At 42.8% G+C, this 18,147-nt stretch overlaps 3 protein-coding genes across 7 annotated transcripts in view; 1 reads left to right on the top strand and 2 right to left on the bottom strand.

The window, feature by feature from the left end:
- Positions 1-2,401, bottom strand: part of slc4a8 (solute carrier family 4 member 8) — a 31,015-nt gene extending 28,614 nt beyond the window's left edge. For all 3 annotated transcript variants that reach the window (XM_039798257.1, XM_039798259.1, XM_039798258.1), the window contains exon 1: positions 2,104-2,401. In XM_039798257.1, the coding sequence (XP_039654191.1) occupies positions 2,104-2,142 (39 nt within the window). In that variant the 5' untranslated portion in view covers positions 2,143-2,401. The remainder of the gene's footprint in view (positions 1-2,103) is intronic.
- Positions 2,402-3,711: 1,310 nt separating this feature from the next.
- ttll3 (tubulin tyrosine ligase-like family, member 3) lies at positions 3,712-13,899 on the top strand. 3 transcript variants are annotated; one of them, XM_039798748.1, is made up of 13 exons: positions 3,712-3,972; positions 6,373-6,439; positions 6,521-6,649; positions 6,766-6,931; positions 7,413-7,468; positions 7,630-7,758; positions 7,867-7,981; positions 8,217-8,297; positions 8,383-8,563; positions 9,235-9,383; positions 9,734-9,977; positions 10,167-10,602; positions 10,709-13,899. In XM_039798748.1, the coding sequence occupies exons 1-13, from the start codon at positions 3,893-3,895 to the stop codon at positions 11,486-11,488; spliced, it is 2,613 nt and encodes an 870-aa protein (XP_039654682.1). In that variant the 5' UTR covers positions 3,712-3,892; the 3' UTR covers positions 11,489-13,899. The 3 variants fall into 3 exon arrangements, with proteins under 3 accessions (XP_039654682.1, XP_039654684.1, XP_039654683.1); XM_039798750.1 differs by having other exon boundaries at positions 3,895-3,972; positions 6,373-6,418; positions 6,531-6,649; XM_039798749.1 differs by having other exon boundaries at positions 3,910-3,972; positions 6,531-6,649.
- A 148-nt stretch (positions 13,900-14,047) lies between these two features.
- Positions 14,048-17,820, bottom strand: LOC120557984 (class E basic helix-loop-helix protein 40-like). Its single transcript, XM_039798751.1, has 5 exons — positions 17,476-17,820; positions 17,290-17,353; positions 16,930-17,037; positions 16,373-16,496; positions 14,048-16,117 (listed from the first exon to the last, which is right to left on the bottom strand). Exons 1-5 carry the CDS (start codon positions 17,544-17,546, stop codon positions 15,198-15,200), a joined length of 1,287 nt encoding a protein of 428 aa, XP_039654685.1. The 5' UTR covers positions 17,547-17,820; the 3' UTR covers positions 14,048-15,197.
- Between the last annotated feature and the right edge of the window lie 327 nt (positions 17,821-18,147).

Below are 18,147 nucleotides of genomic sequence, written 5' to 3'. Positions count from 1 at the left end.
GATTTTACAACACAGTTTTTAGAACTTTTACTTGCAGGCTAACTAGTAATTAGTAACTAGTAATTTTACTTCTTCATATTGCTCCTTATACTCAAGTGAATTATCTGATTACCTTTCCCACTACTTGGGACACCTCAACAGCGCTTTGGTCAACTGGTTTCAGGTGGGGAGAATGGCAAAGACCCCAGTCCGTGCTGACTGACCAGACCGTCACAGAAATGGTGGAGAGACAAACTTACAAGATTTCTGTAGTGACTGCAAACTGGCATAACCCTAATGCTTGAAGAGTGAGGCCCTTCCTGACAGCTCTTTAGTCATATAAGAGACTTCCCAGCTCACCTCTGGTCTTTCTCCATCTGTCTCCAGCCCTCAGACTGGATGTTATTATAAACCATGATGACATGACTCTGTTGTGGTAGGCTACATTCAGTCCTTTAAACTGTGATCATGCATGGTAGTTATAATGAATACAAACATTACTGCATGTCCAACGCAGTCTCACGCCAGTTCGTGAAATAGTCACGTTATTTTGATTTATTGATTTGTGTACAGGTCACGATTGTGACGTTTATTTCGTGTACACGTCACGATTTTTTAACGTGTACAGGTCACGATTTTCGAACCTGCTCTGGGGGATGCAACAACGGGGAATGAAGCGCCACACGCCGGCCACAACTACAGGACGGACCGCCACATGTGGGATGCGATCCCCGGGCGCATCCCCAGGCAACGGGGCACACAACAATGGGGAAACGAAACGCCACACGCCGGCCACAACAATGGGACGGGCCACCACTCGCGGAACACAATACCTGGGCGCAGGGGCACACAACAACGGGGAAATGAAACGCCACAATAACGCGGAAAGGAACTGCAACACGCGGGACGCAATCCCCGGTCTCCGTGGGTGAAAGTCCTGTGTTGTTTGACACATCCACCACCCCGACCACCCTCCCTGCGCGGACTTTCGCCTTATCAATACTACTCGCTACCGTAATCGTTCTGTGATCACGAAATATGCTTCCCATTGAAATACATTCCTTTAAAATTCGTAATCACCACATGACAAAAAACGACATTATCGTGTCCTGTCCACGAATCAATAGATTCAATAACGTGACCATATCATGAACTGCCATGAGACTGGGCTGGCACAGCAGTTGAAATAGTGGTGTGTTCAATCGTCTATTTGTCCTCCTTCTTAGCTGACCCAGGATCTGATAATAGATCACACATTAACAAGACATTAAGGACCATGCAATTTTCCCTTCAAACCTCACTTGACCACAGACTGTCCTCCCCCCTGCTGTCAGGATTGGCTAACAACGCACATGTATGGCAGTAGACTCTCAGCACTGTATAGGCTACCGTGTAAGGATGGCGTCAAGGTCATTTGAGGGTAAGTGAGAAAATAACAAGCCGTGTAAGCAAAGAACCATCTGAACACCCAGCAAACTGTCCCATTGCTTGTTATTCCTCGCACACGCGACTGTCAGGAAGAGCAGTTGACATTTCAATGTTTTTAAAATGCATCCGTATTAAAATCAATAATCTGCTGCAATCTCACATCAATGTAGCCAGAACATATGTGCGCTTGAGGAGCATTCAAAAATAACTCAGGTGTCTCAGTGCATCGCAATGTGATATGCTTCCCGGTATTACTGCACGTGTTCGCACCTCAGCATAACAATGCCAACAACACCCTCCGCATACAGCATCACCCTGCAGGGTACGAAAGCCAATACAACTTAGCTGCTCGTGAGAACATTTATTGAGTCCGCTTAAACATAAAATGTAAAAAAAACCAAAAAAAAAACGGAAACACTTAAAACAGTGCAGCTATCTATAGGGCATTTAAATGGGGAAATACAACAGCGTCAAAGAAAACAGGTGTGATCATATCTGTCATTAGTTCAAATAGTTCCTGAAAATGACACTATATAGTCCATCATTCCAGCTGCAAATTAGGAATTTCTACTGGATCATTTCAAACTGAGGGCTACAGTTGTTGGAGCTTCTGTACAGCCTGGTCTGTGCCATCCCATATACAGTGTCAAAGCAATTAACGCGCCATGCATTAGACATTTAAAAAGGGCACTTTACCTGGTAGCTCAGCATGCTCTCGGGGTCGTCGCCGGGCATGCTCGTGGACTTTGGGTTAACCTGCTCAGTGTTTCGGGGTGTTCAGGTGAGTTCCACCAGTCCTGGGGGGGGCTAATCAGCCTCTCAGCGCTGTCTTAGGACGTAGCCTAAAGAAGCAGTCACGAGTTGGTAACAGCAGCTGCTTCTGATTCCACAGACATGGTGAGTGTAGACATCTCTTCCAGATGAGGAAAAAGGTGAAAAAGATAATTTTGTCCCCCCCCCCACCCCTCCGGTGTTGTGATGATTTCCCGGCCGCGCTTCCAGCTCCCCTCCCTCTTGTCCTGGCTGTGGGGGCCGGATGCAGAGAGCATCGCTGCAGCCTTAGCCAATCACAGCGCAGAGGCACACAACGAGCTGCGACGCACTGCTGCTACCCAACCTAACAGTCTATGTACCCAACACAATAAAGCAAAGACTATTATAGATCTTATAGAGCTACGTCACTCTACACAGTGTGCGGTCTGGCAGCTTCTCACATTTCAGCTGCTATAAGTGCTGGATTGTGCCCACTGTGCACAGCAAGTGTTCTTTTTACTATTGCACTCCACGCAGCTACGGTATTAAAATACGACTAAATATATGCTGGCAAAACTACCTACGCTTATTCCCCTGATTTATTTATTTTCTTTAGTGGAATAAAGAAGAGGTGGAAGTGCTATACATTGCCAGTAACAGTCCTCCTGCATTAATGGTGGTGGTGATGGCACAGTGGTTATAATGTAGCCTGCAGTATAATGACATGTAGGCCTAATGTAATTAAACGTTCACTACGGCAATATATAGCTTACTTCATCTTTGTATTAAATAATAGAGTTTTATGTTGTTGTAATATATTATTTTATATTAAGCTATATTATATTATATAAGTAGGGCTAAAGCAGACCTAGGCTACCTCAAAATTGAGCCTACAGTATTTATTAGTTATGTTCTACCACTGAAAAAGTCTATAGCCTACGTAACTGCAGGGTTGATACAATATAAATGATATTGTAAATGAGCTGATAAGACATGGAATGGCGATATATTATTCAGTAGTAAAACATGAATGCAAAAATGATCAGTGAGCACATTAAATGAACCAGAGAACAACACATTATTGACCCTGTAACACACACTCGAACATACTAGAAAGCCTTGGATGCCACCTTGTGGGAAGGTGAAATATTGCGCAAAGTAGTAGGAGAGGTCCATATGTTTGTTATATGTATCCATGTTGGCCTAGCCTACTATGTCACAAAGCTTGTATGTGCTTTACACGTCTGGCAGAGTGACGGCAATACAGGCGTATTATTTAAAATGCAGGACAAATAGTTCCTCTTTAACCACTGCTGATGTTCGCCTATTGATAAGAAGGCAAAACATATCAAACTGAGCAACATCCACATTGGCCTCAGCATGAACTGTCTTTGGATCAGAACAAATTAAGTAGACTGTCCTCCTGCCGCACTGACAAACAAAAAAGGTCCTCAGCCCCTATAGTTTACTGAGCTCTGAGTTCCGATCGCAATATGTTCACACAAATGTGTATCGCGTCTGGTCTAGGCTAACTGATCTGGGCTGGGGCATGTCGCTTACACGTGTGAGCTACACTGTTAAACTGATAGCGTCAGATACAGTGATGCATGTTATTCAACGCATGGCTAGAGCCTAGAGGTGGTAGATTTTTCATCGACCTGCTTGGCTCGGCGTCCCATTTCTCCTGTCCTGGGTACGGTTGTTGTGGCAACTGTAAACATTCGGTGGGAGCATGCACAGTTGTTATGGGAACGGTCTGTGGGAGCATGAAGGAAGCAGGACAGAGCGAGTCTCAGGAGGCGACAACATTAGGTTCGTATATTAATGTTCAAAGTCAAATATCTCCTGTTTTTGTTTGAGGAGTATTTTAGAAACAGTTGGTATGTCTAAACGCTATCACACAGAGCTTCGTAAATCCACTGTCGTTCATCGCGGATATACAGTAGCTTACTGTAAATGTGTTTCCTACTTGCTTTTATTTTTGTGCATGCCTATGAACTGCATGTCTGCCCGCGTGTGTGTGTGTGTGTGTGTGGGTGTGCTTGTGTGTGTATGTGTGTGTGTGTGCGTGCGTGTGTGCGTGCGTGCGTGTGCGCGCGCGCGCATTTTTGCGCATGGGTATGTCAGCGAGAAGATGTGACAGCCAGTCAGCTCTGTCCAGATTTAGATGCCTGCTTGACCCAATTTACATCCTTCTTCAGTAGCTACAAGTCAACGTGGGTGCCATGCAGTTCATATAATAATGTTTTATCTTTTTATTCTAGGGCTGCACAATATATGTTATTGCGAAAGGCTGCGACATATTGCGAAAAAACAGATTTTTTTTTGTGTTAGTTGAAGGAAAATATCAGCAAAAAACTGCACTTTAAAATGTCATGTCATTCTTTTTTCTAGTGGAGCCTTTATATTCAATTCAGTGTTCAAATTGTTCAATAAAAGAATGTTGGAAATTATTTCCTTTCATTTGTTTTAAATTCAACAAGCAATTTGTTGTATTTTAGCAGAATACTGAAAGCAGCAGAAATGCAGAACTGAGTACACTTTAATATCTGTTTATTAATTGCAAGTAATATTGTTATCACTATATTCAACAATAATATCGTGCCCTAGTTTATTACTCAACCGCAGAGGAGTTTACTACATAGTATGTTGTTGGTCGGACAGTGATAAGATTTATGTGGAAATAGGAAGAATACATTTGTAGATTCTATCTATCTATCTATCTATCTATCTATCTATCTATCTATCTATCTATCTATCTATCTATCTATCTATCTATCTATCTATCTATCTATCTATCTATCTGAGAAGCTATCCATATGAGAAGCCGCCTAGGCCAAAATTGAATACTTCACTTGCACATACAGATTGGTACTAACTAGCCTGGCTCCGGCCTCCTACGTACTTCTGCTCAATTTTCATTTTCCTTCAGTACTCCGTCTGGGTTCGCGGTATATTCTTGGGTTTTCTCCGGCCAAATATTTGGCGGTCCAATCTGCGAACAGAGGGAGTGGCTGAGAATGATGATGTTGGGGTCATGCGCTAGAAAGATGCGAGCGAAGCCATTCAGTCCGTTGTGGCAACGCTGCCGAAGTTAAAGCCCGAGCAAGAACAATATTTGCTGAGTTGTGTTGGTGGCCATGATGTTGTGGCCCTCCTCCCCACGGGGTTCAGGAAAAGTTAGATTTTCCAGCTCGCTCCGTTAGTGGTGAAGGAATTGGCTAAGGCTAACGCTAGCGATGCTAATGCTAAATATAAGCGATAGTTGTTGTCGGTCTCCCCTCTTGTTGCACATGTGCATGGCATACGTCACGACCAAACGTTAGCGATTGGTTATGGCAGATCCAATAGTTTTAAACTTCAACAGAGTACCTGCCTTCAAGGAAGTTAACACTTGTCAATGGAGAGTGGCCAGACTCTACAAATGAAATGTACAAGAGTCTGGTAGGACCATGCTAGGTACTAACCAGTTCCACATACATGCATACTTCACTTGTGCATACGTATACTTAACTTGCACAAGCATGCATAACATGTGTGAGTATGTATGTATGCATAAGTATGTAAGTATACTTGTACGTGGGATTGGTTGGTGGTTGGGTGAATGGTGAAGTCTGTAGTCACAGGACTTTCACTCAGGAGGTCAGAATTCAAGTCTGGTCTGAAACCATAGGTCAGTTTTTTGACCTTGTGACTTATTTATTGATTACTTAACTTACATAACAAACATATTAAACTTATTTTAACCCAAACCATGATCTTTTCCTAAAACTAACAACAAGTATTTTTGTAACTTGTAACGTTAACTTTAAGTTGTTACAACAAGGTGGCACACCAACGGCCAATAACATAAAAGAAGTCGCGAAACTCCGAAAATAACAAGTCAGCTTAATGTAAAAGCAGGTTTCTCATGGGAAACAGACCCCAGTCTCCTGAGTGCAAGTCCTATGTTTGACCCATTCATCCACCACAATGAACTACCTGATTCTCTCCAAACAGCCAGGGGTTGAGGCTGGGTGTAAATAGCTGTTAGAGACATACTGGATGTCAGAATTTATCCTAACTTCATCCCAGATCTATACATCTGGCAATTCTGATACTTAGACTACTATTGTTTTCCACAGCTGTTGCAATGGATTGATCACACAAGGAGTTACAAGCAAGCAATATGATGTTGAAATAATGCTGTTGAACATATTTCTGCTCCCACAGAACTGAGCACTGTACGTTGATCAGCGAAAGAGAGAACTATATAAACGTAAGATGCAACAAATGCCAGGTAACTGAATAGAAATCGGCATATACAAATACATGCACATGCATGTTCACAGCTACTTTCTACTGAAAGTTGACCAAGCAGTTTGTCTCAGTGTTACAATCCACAGTAGCTCCAGTGGAGGGGAGGTTACGTCGCAGTGTGCCAAGCCTGCCAGCAATCAAGCCAGACAGGCTCAAAACAGCTAAAATGCTGGTGGAGAAAGCAGTGAAGGTGATTATATGTCCAAGCCAGACGTCACTGAAACACCTCTGCATTTTAACCCACTATCCTCTTAAGTGCTATGTGTCCTATTTGACTCTTTCTATATCTCAATCACTTATTCTCAGCTGAGGAAAGTGTTTTCAGTGCAGGGACCCTACCCTGTGATCCGTGCTGCCTTATGGGCCAGAGGGTGGGTGGAACGTCGTTTACCCAATCCTGTCCAGAGAGCCCCTCATTGCCATGGCAATGAGGAGGATGGTGATGATGGTGATGTCGATGCTGATGCTACTGGTAAGGCTATGGAGGACAAAGTCCTAAGAGCTACGAAATGAGACATTTATTATTAGAAACAAGATGCAGTGTTCATGCCAATAACACACTAAAATCTCACTGGTCTCAGCTGTATAAGCGACTGAGACACAGAGAAAAGAATGGATGTGTACTATAAGACCATGCACACAGTAATACAAATAAAGTATTATCAATCAGTCTTTTTTTGTCTGTCAGTTTAGTTTAGTCTAAAAGAGTGATCAGTAATATTCTCTCTTAACTGTCAAAGCTGAAAGTGCAGGAGGAGTTAGCGTATATGTAATTGGAGCACTAGTTTAGATGGATACATCATGGATACCCCTACACCTGATAAATGATACATTGTGCACTACATTACAGACACCAACCTATAACAAAGACCCCTACCCTCTTAACACACCACTGTACACAAATATAAGCCTGCGTGCACGCACACACTCAGTCTTCACTTATCTTTTTACAGAGAGAGTGGATGAAAGCGAGAAAGAGGAGAACCTTGATGACATGTATGACCTCATGGTAAGATAACATGATACTGGCATCTTGCACAGTCTGAAAGCAATTGAATGTGCTATTATTGTTGTTCTTGCATGACTTCATTTCCATGTGTCTTTTTTCATCATGCTCTGCATTCTAGCTCAGTCAGCTCGCTAACTTAACTTGTTGTTAACTTCTTCTAGTCTCGCCTGGTTCGAAATGAAACAACATATTTCCATTGGACAACACGTCGGGATTACATAGACTGTCGCTTCTTACGGAATGACCAAATGACCAATCACTATGCAAATTCTGTGTCGTTTACTACCAAGGTCTCATCTCTTATACAAAAAATTAAAATACAAGTTTTAACTTTGGCCAAAAGTCAACTAATACTCTATCTCCTATGTATGTACTGTATATATGTCTGTTTCTTTCAGGTCGGGCTCTGTGTGAACCTGCGTAACCTTCAGTGGTTTGATACAGGAGATCCTGACACCTTCTTCCCAAGATGCTACAGACTTGGGGCAGAGGATGAAAAGCATGCATTCATAGGTCTGTCTGCTGTATGGCTTTATTACCACATATCCAAAATTGTGCTCTATCAAAGATGCAAAGATGTGTCCAGGCGTTAATGGAACATTAAAATAAATGCACAAAGTTACAAGTGGACTAATCACACCAGCAGTCTTAGGTTCATTAGAGCTACAGTATCATCTTTAACAAAACTGCGTGCCCTTTCTCTCTTTCTGGTGCTTTTATCTTCTCCCTGTTTTCTATCACAATGAAGACGATTTCAAGAGGACAGCATGCACCAGCCTGCTGCAGCATGTGGTAGAGACAAGCAGATGGAGGAGAGATGGAGCAGAGGGTGGGGAACAAAAAGCTAAAAACAGTTTATCTGATGGTAATTGATGGCCAGGATTCTATGATGCCAATGTTGTTTGTCTCTACAGAGTTGAATAATGTGGAGCCTCGATTTGTTGGTCCAGGAATGATCGACATGGCTTTGCACGTGTGTCAAGAGTTTTTCAATGTTTTAGAGCACGGTGACATTGATGTAACTGTAGAAACACCACCCTCGGCACAGGAACAGCAGTGGGAAGAGTTTCTGCAAGACTACTACATGGTTGTGCAGTGAGTATGTTTTCTGGGAGCTTCTTGGGTTTGCTAGAATGATCCTTTCTTAGGTCACACAGAACTGACAGCCCAAGTTAGCTTATCAAATGAATATAGGTCATTAAAAAATGAAATCATGAAATCATCCTAAAATGTATCTTAAAGAAAAATATATACATACTTTTTAGATGAGGTTCAGAAGAGAGTTATACATACAGTACATATGTATATGGCAGATAGGTTTAGGGTTTGCATTAAAGTAGACAGCACTGTGTCACTGTGTACGTAAAATAAACCGCATGCCAATATTTATAGCGCACTATTTTGACAGTTGGTATACAGGAAATTGATGCAGACCTGCTGTATAAACATGTATGCAAACAGACGTCATTGAGCTACACCCTCAGAACACTATTGTCTATTTAAAATCAAAAAAATCTGTGAGTAGCTCCTCCAATTCCCTTGTGTGTGCATTGGACAATAATGTCCATTAACACAACATTCAAAAATGAAGGATTTTAATATTCATTGGTATTGTTATTGGTCATGTTTTCTGCTGTACATATACAGTATGCCTACTTACATAATCACTGTACAGTATGCAAGCACATGAAGTAAAGCATGACAGTAAGATTTAGTGGATCTGCACATTAATAAACTCAATCTGTGAGTCTAATGTTTGTGTGTAGTGAAGGTGTATTGATCAGGGGTAGCAGTGTGTTTGTGGAGCGCTGCCAGGCCATGTTGATCAGACTGCAGGAGGTTTGCCCTCAGCTGGATACAGATGGACTAAATAACATCTGGATCATCAAACCAGGTGCTAAGTCAAGAGGACGAGGTGAGTTCAAAAATAAATGAAAACAAAAATAGTTACATGGTGATCTTATATATTAATCTTTGACTTCCCTTATACTCAATACTGAAATAAACCATACCGTGTTGATTTGTCTTATGAATATTGTGGTTGCAACAAGAACAAGGACATGCAGATGTTACTATTGCTTCCTTTTACTATGTTTATTAGAAAAAATAAAATGATAATGCCCACAATTCCCCTGACCTTCAGTATGATAAAGGAATGTTAGCCTGCTATTTGTTCAGAAGGTCATGAGAAACACCATGCCCCCTAAGTTTAATGTAATGTTTTGATGCTTTTTTTTCCTTTTCCATGTCCCCTCAACCACCCAGGTATTATTTGTATGAATCGCCTGGATGAGATTTTGGCACTTGTGGATAGTGACAGAGCCCTGCCTAAGGAGAGTAAGTGGGTGGTTCAGAAATACCTGGAACGTCCTCTGTTGGTCCATGGCACCAAGTTTGACATTCGCCAGTGGTTCCTCGTCACCGACTGGAACCCTCTGACTGTCTGGTTCTACAGAGAGTGCTACCTGCGGTTCTCTACTCAGCCCTACTCGACAAAAACTCTGGACAGGTCAGACAAAAGAGAGATACGAATTTAATATATTAACTATAAGATTTGTACTTGACCTACTGCATTTTGTATCTAAAGGGCTTTGTGGAGATTTTAATTTAACAATGCAAGATAGGACCACATTTCATTCAAAGCACATTTTACTTACGCATACCTTCATGGCCTTACCTACTTGGTTATTTTCCTTAGCTCAGTCCACCTGTGCAACAACTCCATCCAAAAGCACTTTCAGCCATCCTGTGAGCGTCATCCAGGAGTGCCTGAGGACAATATGTGGTCCTGCTCTCAGTTTAGGGCTTTTCTGCAGCGGCAGGGCCGTGGGGCAGAGTGGGAGTCAGTGGTGATTCCGGGCATGCAGCAAGCAGTGGTTTGCGCCCTGCAGACAGCCCAGGACCTGGTCGAGCCCCGCAAGGCGAGCTTTGAGCTCTACGGAGCCGACTTTATATTGGGCAGAGATCTGAGGCCTTGGCTTCTGGAGATCAATGCCAGTCCGACTATGGCCTGCTCTGCCGCTGTGACCGCTCGCCTCTGCCCTGCTGTGCAGCTGGACACACTGAGGGTTGTGCTCGACCGACGGACTGATCCTAATGCTTACACAGGAGGATTCCAGCTAATCTTCAAACAGGTTGGAATATATTTAAACGTCATGCTAGAGGCAATAGGTGTTCATTTCCAGGTGAATTATAGATGCTACACCAAATGCATTGTGTCTTACTTTATCACCCTCCTAGGCTGCAGTTGAAGTTCCTCAGTATGTGGGAGTGAACCTGCTGGTGGAAGGAGCCCCCATAAGGCGATCCAGACCTCCACTTCATAGACAAACTGTTATTTCTAACCCACCTCTCACTGTCCAGTTCCCTCCAGACCAGTCATCTTCAGAAGAGGTTGAAATGACACATAAACCATCAGGTCAGAAATCCTATGCAGTCTCTGCTTTTCGCCACTCAGGCAAGGAAAACCGAGCTGTTGGAGAGAAAAAGAGGCAGCTGACATCAACATCTCCTAAGAGGGAATGTCATGGGAGAACAGAAATTCAGAATACCTCCTGTGTTCGCAGGTTCTGTCGCAATCTCGCGTGGGAACAGCCTCTGGTGGTACACACTGAACCTCAGAGGAAAGCGCCTCGTTTGGGTTTGAGTCTCGGTGCCAATGGGGCAACTCTGGTCCCACGGAGCTTTTCCTTTTCCCTCAGCCCCCCTCGCAGCATGTCAGATTGCACATCTCAGTGTAACCCAGGCCATGGATCACATATCTCTAGATCCTTCCTTCCCCAGACAGCTTTTAAAGCCCAACACAGGACACCTACACGGGTCTTTCCTTCACTTCAGGGTCCCCTTCCTACCCTGGAGGTCTTTAGTTTGCGACCAAACATTGTGGCTGGAAGCACTGCCTGTTGGAATCCAAACACGTCCTCTCATCCCAGCCACCGCAGGCATCAGTTATTCCTCTACTCTCAAAGGCATAGCATGGCCAAATATAAAGGAGAATTCACAGGGGAACATAAATACTAGAGGTATTATGTGTTGAAAAGATGGAAAGCAATCAGTAGCAAGTGATAAAGAGGTTTTGTTAGCAACAATATTGTTATCAATTTATATTGTAATAGGCTGGAACCTAATGAACAACAAATTACATACTATGATCACAACACAGTATGTGATTGTAGTACCATTAAAATTATTAACAGATTTTTGTTGATTCTGTCAAGTGAGATTTTCAAATTATTCACGTAGGGCTTTATGTTTACAAGGCAAATACGAGTACTTTTACCTTCTTGTATTAGGAGTAAAGTGTCAAACATACCATATATGTCAGTGGTAAATTGTAATTAGGTCTTAGTTTGGCTGACTGGAAGCTAAACCCTGGTATATGTTTTACGATTCTGTTATGAATGTAACACCAATCAATATTGTGTTGACATTAATTTGTATTGAAACAAACAAACAAAAAAAGTTAAAAGAGTTAATTCAAGTGTCTCCAGTGCAGCAAATAGTCCAATGTGACAGGGCAGAAAATAATATAATGAAATGATTACTGGAAAAATAATTAGTTTTAGATAGATAGATAGATTTTTACTGATCCCAAAAAATGGGAAATAACGGTGTTGCAGCAGCAAAATATCAGACACAAATTATATTAGCAAATTGTAGGTGTTTTAAATGACCAGCAGGTGGGAATCTAGGCTCAATGATTTTACTGCATGTGTATGCCAAAGCCTTTCAAGCAGAGGGAATTAAAAAGGAAGGAATTGGCAGTTGTTATCCAGATGTTGGTAAATCTTCAGCAACACCTGGTTTATCTGGTATTTCAGCCTCTTTCAAAACAAAAACTTGGAGAGCTACAGCAGTGTTAATGCTCATGAAACGTTTGACCACTGCTTGATTAATAGACCGTTCCTGAATGATTCAGACATCAATACACATTTACTTGCCACATATTTGACCACATAAATTGAATTTATTGTCAACTAGAGACCATCTTGCGATGTGATCACATCAGCCTTGACGCCAAATCAACTACACCCATTTTTGAACTCGGCTTTTATTGTGTCAACTAACACACCTGTAAAGTTTTGTGACTGCATCTTGCACGGTTACGACATGGTGACAAAATCTGTCTGCAGACAGACATATATATATATATAGAAACATCTGGCAATGTGATCAAAACTGCCTGTGTGGTAGTTCCCTCTACACACATACACACACACACACACACACAGAGGGTGTTTGCCTGAATTACATGACTCAAATAATAAACTACTAAAATTTGCAAACTGAAATATTTTTTCTTTGGTGGCATTTTGCCCTTAATTGAACAGATTGACAGAATTAGAAACAGACAGGAAACAGTGAGGGAGGGTGAGATAGGTATGACGTGCGACGAAGGTCAAACCGGAGACTTTGTGGTTATATGGTATGTGTCTTTAACCCTTAGGCTTCCAGCACCCAACTACTGACATAAGTGTTAAAAGCATTATTTAACTAGGCCCATAGAAAATTGTTAAACTGGCTGAAATAGTGGATTCACTACAGCTCTAAAATCAGCTTGAAAATTATATCTCATTACAGCAATAAAACATGGAAGTCCTACAGAAACAAATGACTGAAAATTAACATTAAGAGAATAGGTTTAGGGCGCGGCCTCTAGCTCACTCAGTAAGAACGTGCGCCCCGTGTAGGCTGAGGGTTCAAATCTGACCTGCGGCCCTTTGCTGCGTGTCATCCCCCATCTCCCTCCCCCCTTTCTTGTCACTGTCACTATCAAATAAAGGGAAAAGCCCTCACAAAAAGAATTAAAAAGAAGAAAAAAAAAGAGAATAGGTTTAGAAGGAACTGATGACATGGCCTTTGACTTCAGTTTGAATGAACAAACTAGATATGGAATGAAACAATACTCATACAGCTCAGGAATTATAGTGGAAACAATAATAATATGTGGTTGAAGAGTTTGTGATCGACATTGGATACGCTGGGCCTGTGTAGAATGTAGAAATCTGCAGCACGAGATAAGCCTTGTTGACTGTAAGTGCAAATGCATAGCTGAAATGTGCAAAGCAGTAAAATTTGATTGCACAATACATGTGGTAGTGATAAGTAGCATTTGTTTCGGTTAATGCGTTTATAGTGCTGGGAGTGTAAATATAGAGAGAGATGTCGCAACTCTGGGATAATAATTTAGTATTGAATCATACAGCCAACAAAAAACATAGAAAACGTCTCCCTGTCCAGGCTGTTGACAAGATGCAGATGGATCCTGATTATTGCCTCAGGAGATTAACTGAAACTGTTTACACTCACGTCCATTGACTTGTTGTTGTATTAGTGGGCGCAGACGGTTAACCAGCAGGAGAACTGAGGCTACAGGTCTGCCATTACATAAATGTTCCTGGTGACATGAATGCCATATTGCTGTAAAAGAACAGATTGCGTTTCATTGTTTGATGTTTTCACACACACACACACACACACACACACACACACACACACACACACACACACACACACACACACACACACACACACACACACACACACACCTTCTCTTTCATACACATACAGTCAAAGCGATTTTCCACGGGAAAGAAAAATACTTTAATACACTTATATAATGTATACCAACATTTATAGACAAAATATGTACATCAAACATCTTTCATGTAGGTCCTAAAATATAAAATCTCAAGTACCTCTTTCTATAGAAAACTAGTCTTCGGGTAAAACTTTTACATTCAGCTTCTCTCCTCCTCACTCCTTTGACTCCAGTATTCATACATAGTACAGAGAATAAACATCTGAAATTTATCAGCTTTTCACAAAGTAAAAGGCAACAGCAAGAACAAACACCAGGTTTGACTTGAGCAGAAACAGATGTTGAGTATGCAGGTCCAGCACAGTGCTACAGTATGTACACAGTTTCTGAGTACACAACGTACAATTGTCCACACTCTGCCCACCTTCTATCCTTCCGGAGAGGCAGAGTGCGAGAACAGGTATCAAAAATAGAAATGTACAAGAAGTCTATGAACAATAATTACAGAAAAGCCATCTTAACTGTATGTTTGTCAATGAAAAACAAGACTTCTCATTCAGTGTGTTCATGTGGTGGCCCATTCCATCATCTGTGCATTGGGTGTACCCTTGTCTGTACACACTTAAGGAAACCCTTGTATCTTATGGAGCCAGTCATCGTGACCTAAGGGACATAGGCAACAAACTTTGGGAATATTACCGCTAACATTTGGTGCAACACTTTCTAAAATACAAAGATGGCATGTCTCTATTGCGAAAGCTACAAGTGAGATGCATCAGTGTAATCAGCGTTTATACTTTAACAGCAGCGTCTAAAAAGTATCTTTCTTTACATTCAACCAAGTGTGTGTGTGTGTGTGTGTGTGTGTGTGTGTGTGTGTGTGTGTGTGGGTGTGTGTGTGTGTGCGTGCGAGCAGGTCCAGTTTATATGATACATTTGTAATACCAGCATTTAACATTCAACCAGAGCTTTGCATCCTCCGAGTGTGGACAGATGTTGCCTCTCCTCCATCTCCTCTTGATTATTTCTACAAGTCCTCTAGTTTTCGGTTTGACCTCCTGGCTGAGGAACAGAGGACAGGAATGAGGATGGATTATGGAAAGGCTCAGTCACGTTCTCATTCCTACTACTGTCTCTACTCCTGGGTACTAGAACAGGATAATCTCTTCACCCCTGTTCTCTTATCTTTCAGTCTTTGGTTTCCAGGTTGAGGGGTGGTACCTGCTTTAGTGCCTGAAGGAGGGCAGGGGAGTCCATGGGGGTCTGAGATATGGCTGGGGCTGGTGAGCCTCCCCTGGGAGACAACACTAGCTGAGGTGGAGATGGTCTTTCGCTGGACATGGTGGTTGCAGAGACTCCCAAGCCAGAGTAAATCATGGGCACGGACCCAGGGTACCAGCATTTCTCAAGCATTGGCAGGTAGGCTGCAGCAGAAGGTGGAATTAGGTAGAAAGGCATGCAGAGGGGATGTGGAGGAGTTGGATGGTTGGGGGATATGCTCATGTAATTGCCATAACCGCTAGAGGACGATGATGTTGATGATTCTCCACCTGAGAGCAGCTCATCCTCAGACGACTCTCCCCGGGGTCGTTTGTAGCATGGCTCGTCATCCTCCTGCTTGATGCTGGAGCTCTGCTTCTCGCCCAGCGCTCGCTTCAGATGGCTCTCCTGACCGTAGTAATCTGGACACCCCTGTGGCGCCCCAGATTCGGTCTTCTCCAGCTCTCCCCCATAGCCGCTGTCTGTATCCGTATCACTGCCACTCTGCTCACTGCTTAGTGGAGCGTACGCCCGCTGGATGACAGGCACACAGTTCCTCCCATAGCCCTCCCTGGGTTTCGGGGGTAAGCTGGCGGGCATCTCCTTGTGAGGTTGGTGCTGGTGGTAGGCAGGGATTTCCTCAGGTTGAGGGCTGAGAGGAGTGTGGGGTCGGACCGGACTTTGCAGCACCTCTGCAGCTAACTTGTGAAGGTGATTGATCACATGGGATGGTGTGAAGTCTCCATCAGTCTCATGATTGCCCAGATACCGAAGCATCTCATTGGCACACATGTGGAAGCCAGAGCAGAACAGCTCCTCTGACTTCTCCTGGTTGACAGAAGACTGCTCTGTAAAGACAACAAGAAACCACACAGTCAGAAATTCGGCAGTTTGACACAGATGTCTCTTTTCCAATAAATATAGGTATAGAAGTCACTTATTTGCCTGTAGTTCTAATCTGCATAATCCTTCCATTGAGTATACACCTCGGTCATTTGCATTCTGTCCAATAAAACCATCCTGCTGCATGTGCATTTTTGTGTGTGCGTGTGTGTGTGTGTGTGCGCGCGCGCGTATGTGTGTTTGAGTGATCTGCAGCTCACCAATTTGCATGCCATTCTGCAGAGCGAGGATCTTCTGCTGCTGTTGCTCCAGAAGAGAGGTGAGGGCTTTCACGTGCTTGAGCGTAAGCTCTAAAACCACAGCCTTCTCCAGATGGCCCAGAGTCTGTAGGAAACACACACAGTCAGCACATCCTCACCTCTTATATAACACATGGAGACTACGTTTTACTGCTCATGTACACATGATCTTGGCTGTCTGGTCATCAAAACACTACAGCAGCAACCATATAGGCAAAAATAGTCAATAGGAAATATTCAATATATCATACTCAATATTTATAAATAATGTTCAGTCTAGAATATGAATTATATTGCAATTACTTTTACTGGGTATTGTATTTTAATATATATTTTTTTTAAATCCCCAGTTCAAACAATGATACATATGCCTATCAGAAGACACATCCTCTTTAGTGTGAGCCGCCATTCACTATCTGCTGACGCACTCAGCACAGAGAATGCAATACCACTGAACAGCCACTCGATGGTGCATGTCACTAACCCCATCATCCCTCCCAGCCACAGCGTGAACTTACAGTGAGTTTCAGGTGCTCGGGTAATAAATCTTTCAACTGAGCGATGCACTCGTTTATCCGGTCACGCCTTTTCTTCTCAATAAGTCTGTGAGGCAGCTTGTAGGTGTCCTGCAAGAATAAACGGCATAGTTGGTTAAATTCAGCTGATCTGAAAGCACACGGCTATAGTTGTTTATGATAAGAGGCAGTCACTCCGATAGGGAGGACTCCAGGAGTTATGTCATAGCAGAAATTAGCACAACCATTTATGGGACTACTGGGCTACTGCCAGCCTAGTTCCTCCCTTGTAGTTCACACCCTTTAATAACATATTTGTGGTTCGAACTAACATGTTGGCAACAAGCAAAAATAATAACGGACCTTGCTCTCCTCTCCTCTCTTCAGTCCTCGTCTGGGTTTATAAACATACATCGGGAAATCCATCCTAAAGAAATACAAAGAGAGGACAACAGTGAGGGATGAGGTAATGGTTTGGTGAAGTATGATATAGGCAGGCTACAGAAGTTTGAGGAAAGCATTTTGTCAAAGTATAAAGGTCTTCCTTACCCCTGCACGTCTGACAGATCAGCCTGGTGTTTGGACAGAGGAGGCGGTTGCGCGCTTGGAATTCGCTCCATTGTTGTTTTTGGTTTTTTCTTCAATTACGCAGTAAAGCCGAGGTACTTTTCCAATGCAGTCACAAATAAAAACGCATCTATTTACTCGTGATGAAGAACAAGTTGGCAAAAGCAGCAGTTAGTGAAATGCACTAAAATGCTTAAATAAAAAAAACTAAAAAAACAACTGTAACGGTTAGTATTAATTTCTCATTATATTTACTACTTGTCGTGCTAACGTAAAGATTATTTTGCGTGTGAAAATGTTTTCAAGTTAGTCCATGCGATTCTCGATCATGCGAACGAGGAGGAACTGAAGGGATGGTAATGTACTGTGATGGCTCATGTGTTGAAAGGGTCCTCGGCGGAGGGACGGCCCTCTTTCTACTGATAAGGAGCCAGTGGGCGGACGGCGGCGGACGTCAGAGCGGAGGGCGGCGCGTGTCCGATCTCGTGTACCACCATGCTGAAGTGTATGGAAACAAGGCTGTGTGTAGCACGGCGCGAGGAACGTGCTGGCAGCGAACCAGTGCACAGGAGATGGTGCCTGCTACTGCCAATGAAGATCTACAATGCATAGCCTACTATAGTATACTAATAATATCCTGCAGGATTATTATAA

This window comes from Perca fluviatilis, chromosome 4, assembly GCF_010015445.1.
Source record: "Perca fluviatilis chromosome 4, GENO_Pfluv_1.0, whole genome shotgun sequence".
NCBI classification, from domain to species: domain Eukaryota; kingdom Metazoa; phylum Chordata; class Actinopteri; order Perciformes; family Percidae; genus Perca; species Perca fluviatilis.
Note: the sequence above shows the minus strand (reverse complement) of the source record. Positions and strands in the feature narration are given on the sequence as shown.

Excerpts from the sequence above, each read along its gene's own strand:
- ttll3 (XM_039798748.1), top strand. The coding sequence starts at position 3,893 with ATGCACAGTTGTTATGGGAACGGTCTGTGGGAGCATGAAGGAAGCAGG. Across the intron at positions 3,973-6,372 it reads TCAGGAGGCGACAACATTAG|AACTGAGCACTGTACGTTGA; the intron begins GTTCGTATATTA and ends CTGCTCCCACAG. Across the intron at positions 8,564-9,234 it reads GACTACTACATGGTTGTGCA|TGAAGGTGTATTGATCAGGG; the intron begins GTGAGTATGTTT and ends GTTTGTGTGTAG.
- LOC120557984 (XM_039798751.1), bottom strand. The coding sequence starts at position 17,546 with ATGGAGCGAATTCCAAGCGCGCAACCGCCTCCTCTGTCCAAACACCAG. Across the intron at positions 17,038-17,289 it reads AGAGAGGAGAGGAGAGCAAG|GACACCTACAAGCTGCCTCA; the intron begins GTCCGTTATTAT and ends TTATTCTTGCAG. Across the intron at positions 16,497-16,929 it reads CCGAGCACCTGAAACTCACT|ACTCTGGGCCATCTGGAGAA; the intron begins GTAAGTTCACGC and ends TGTTTCCTACAG.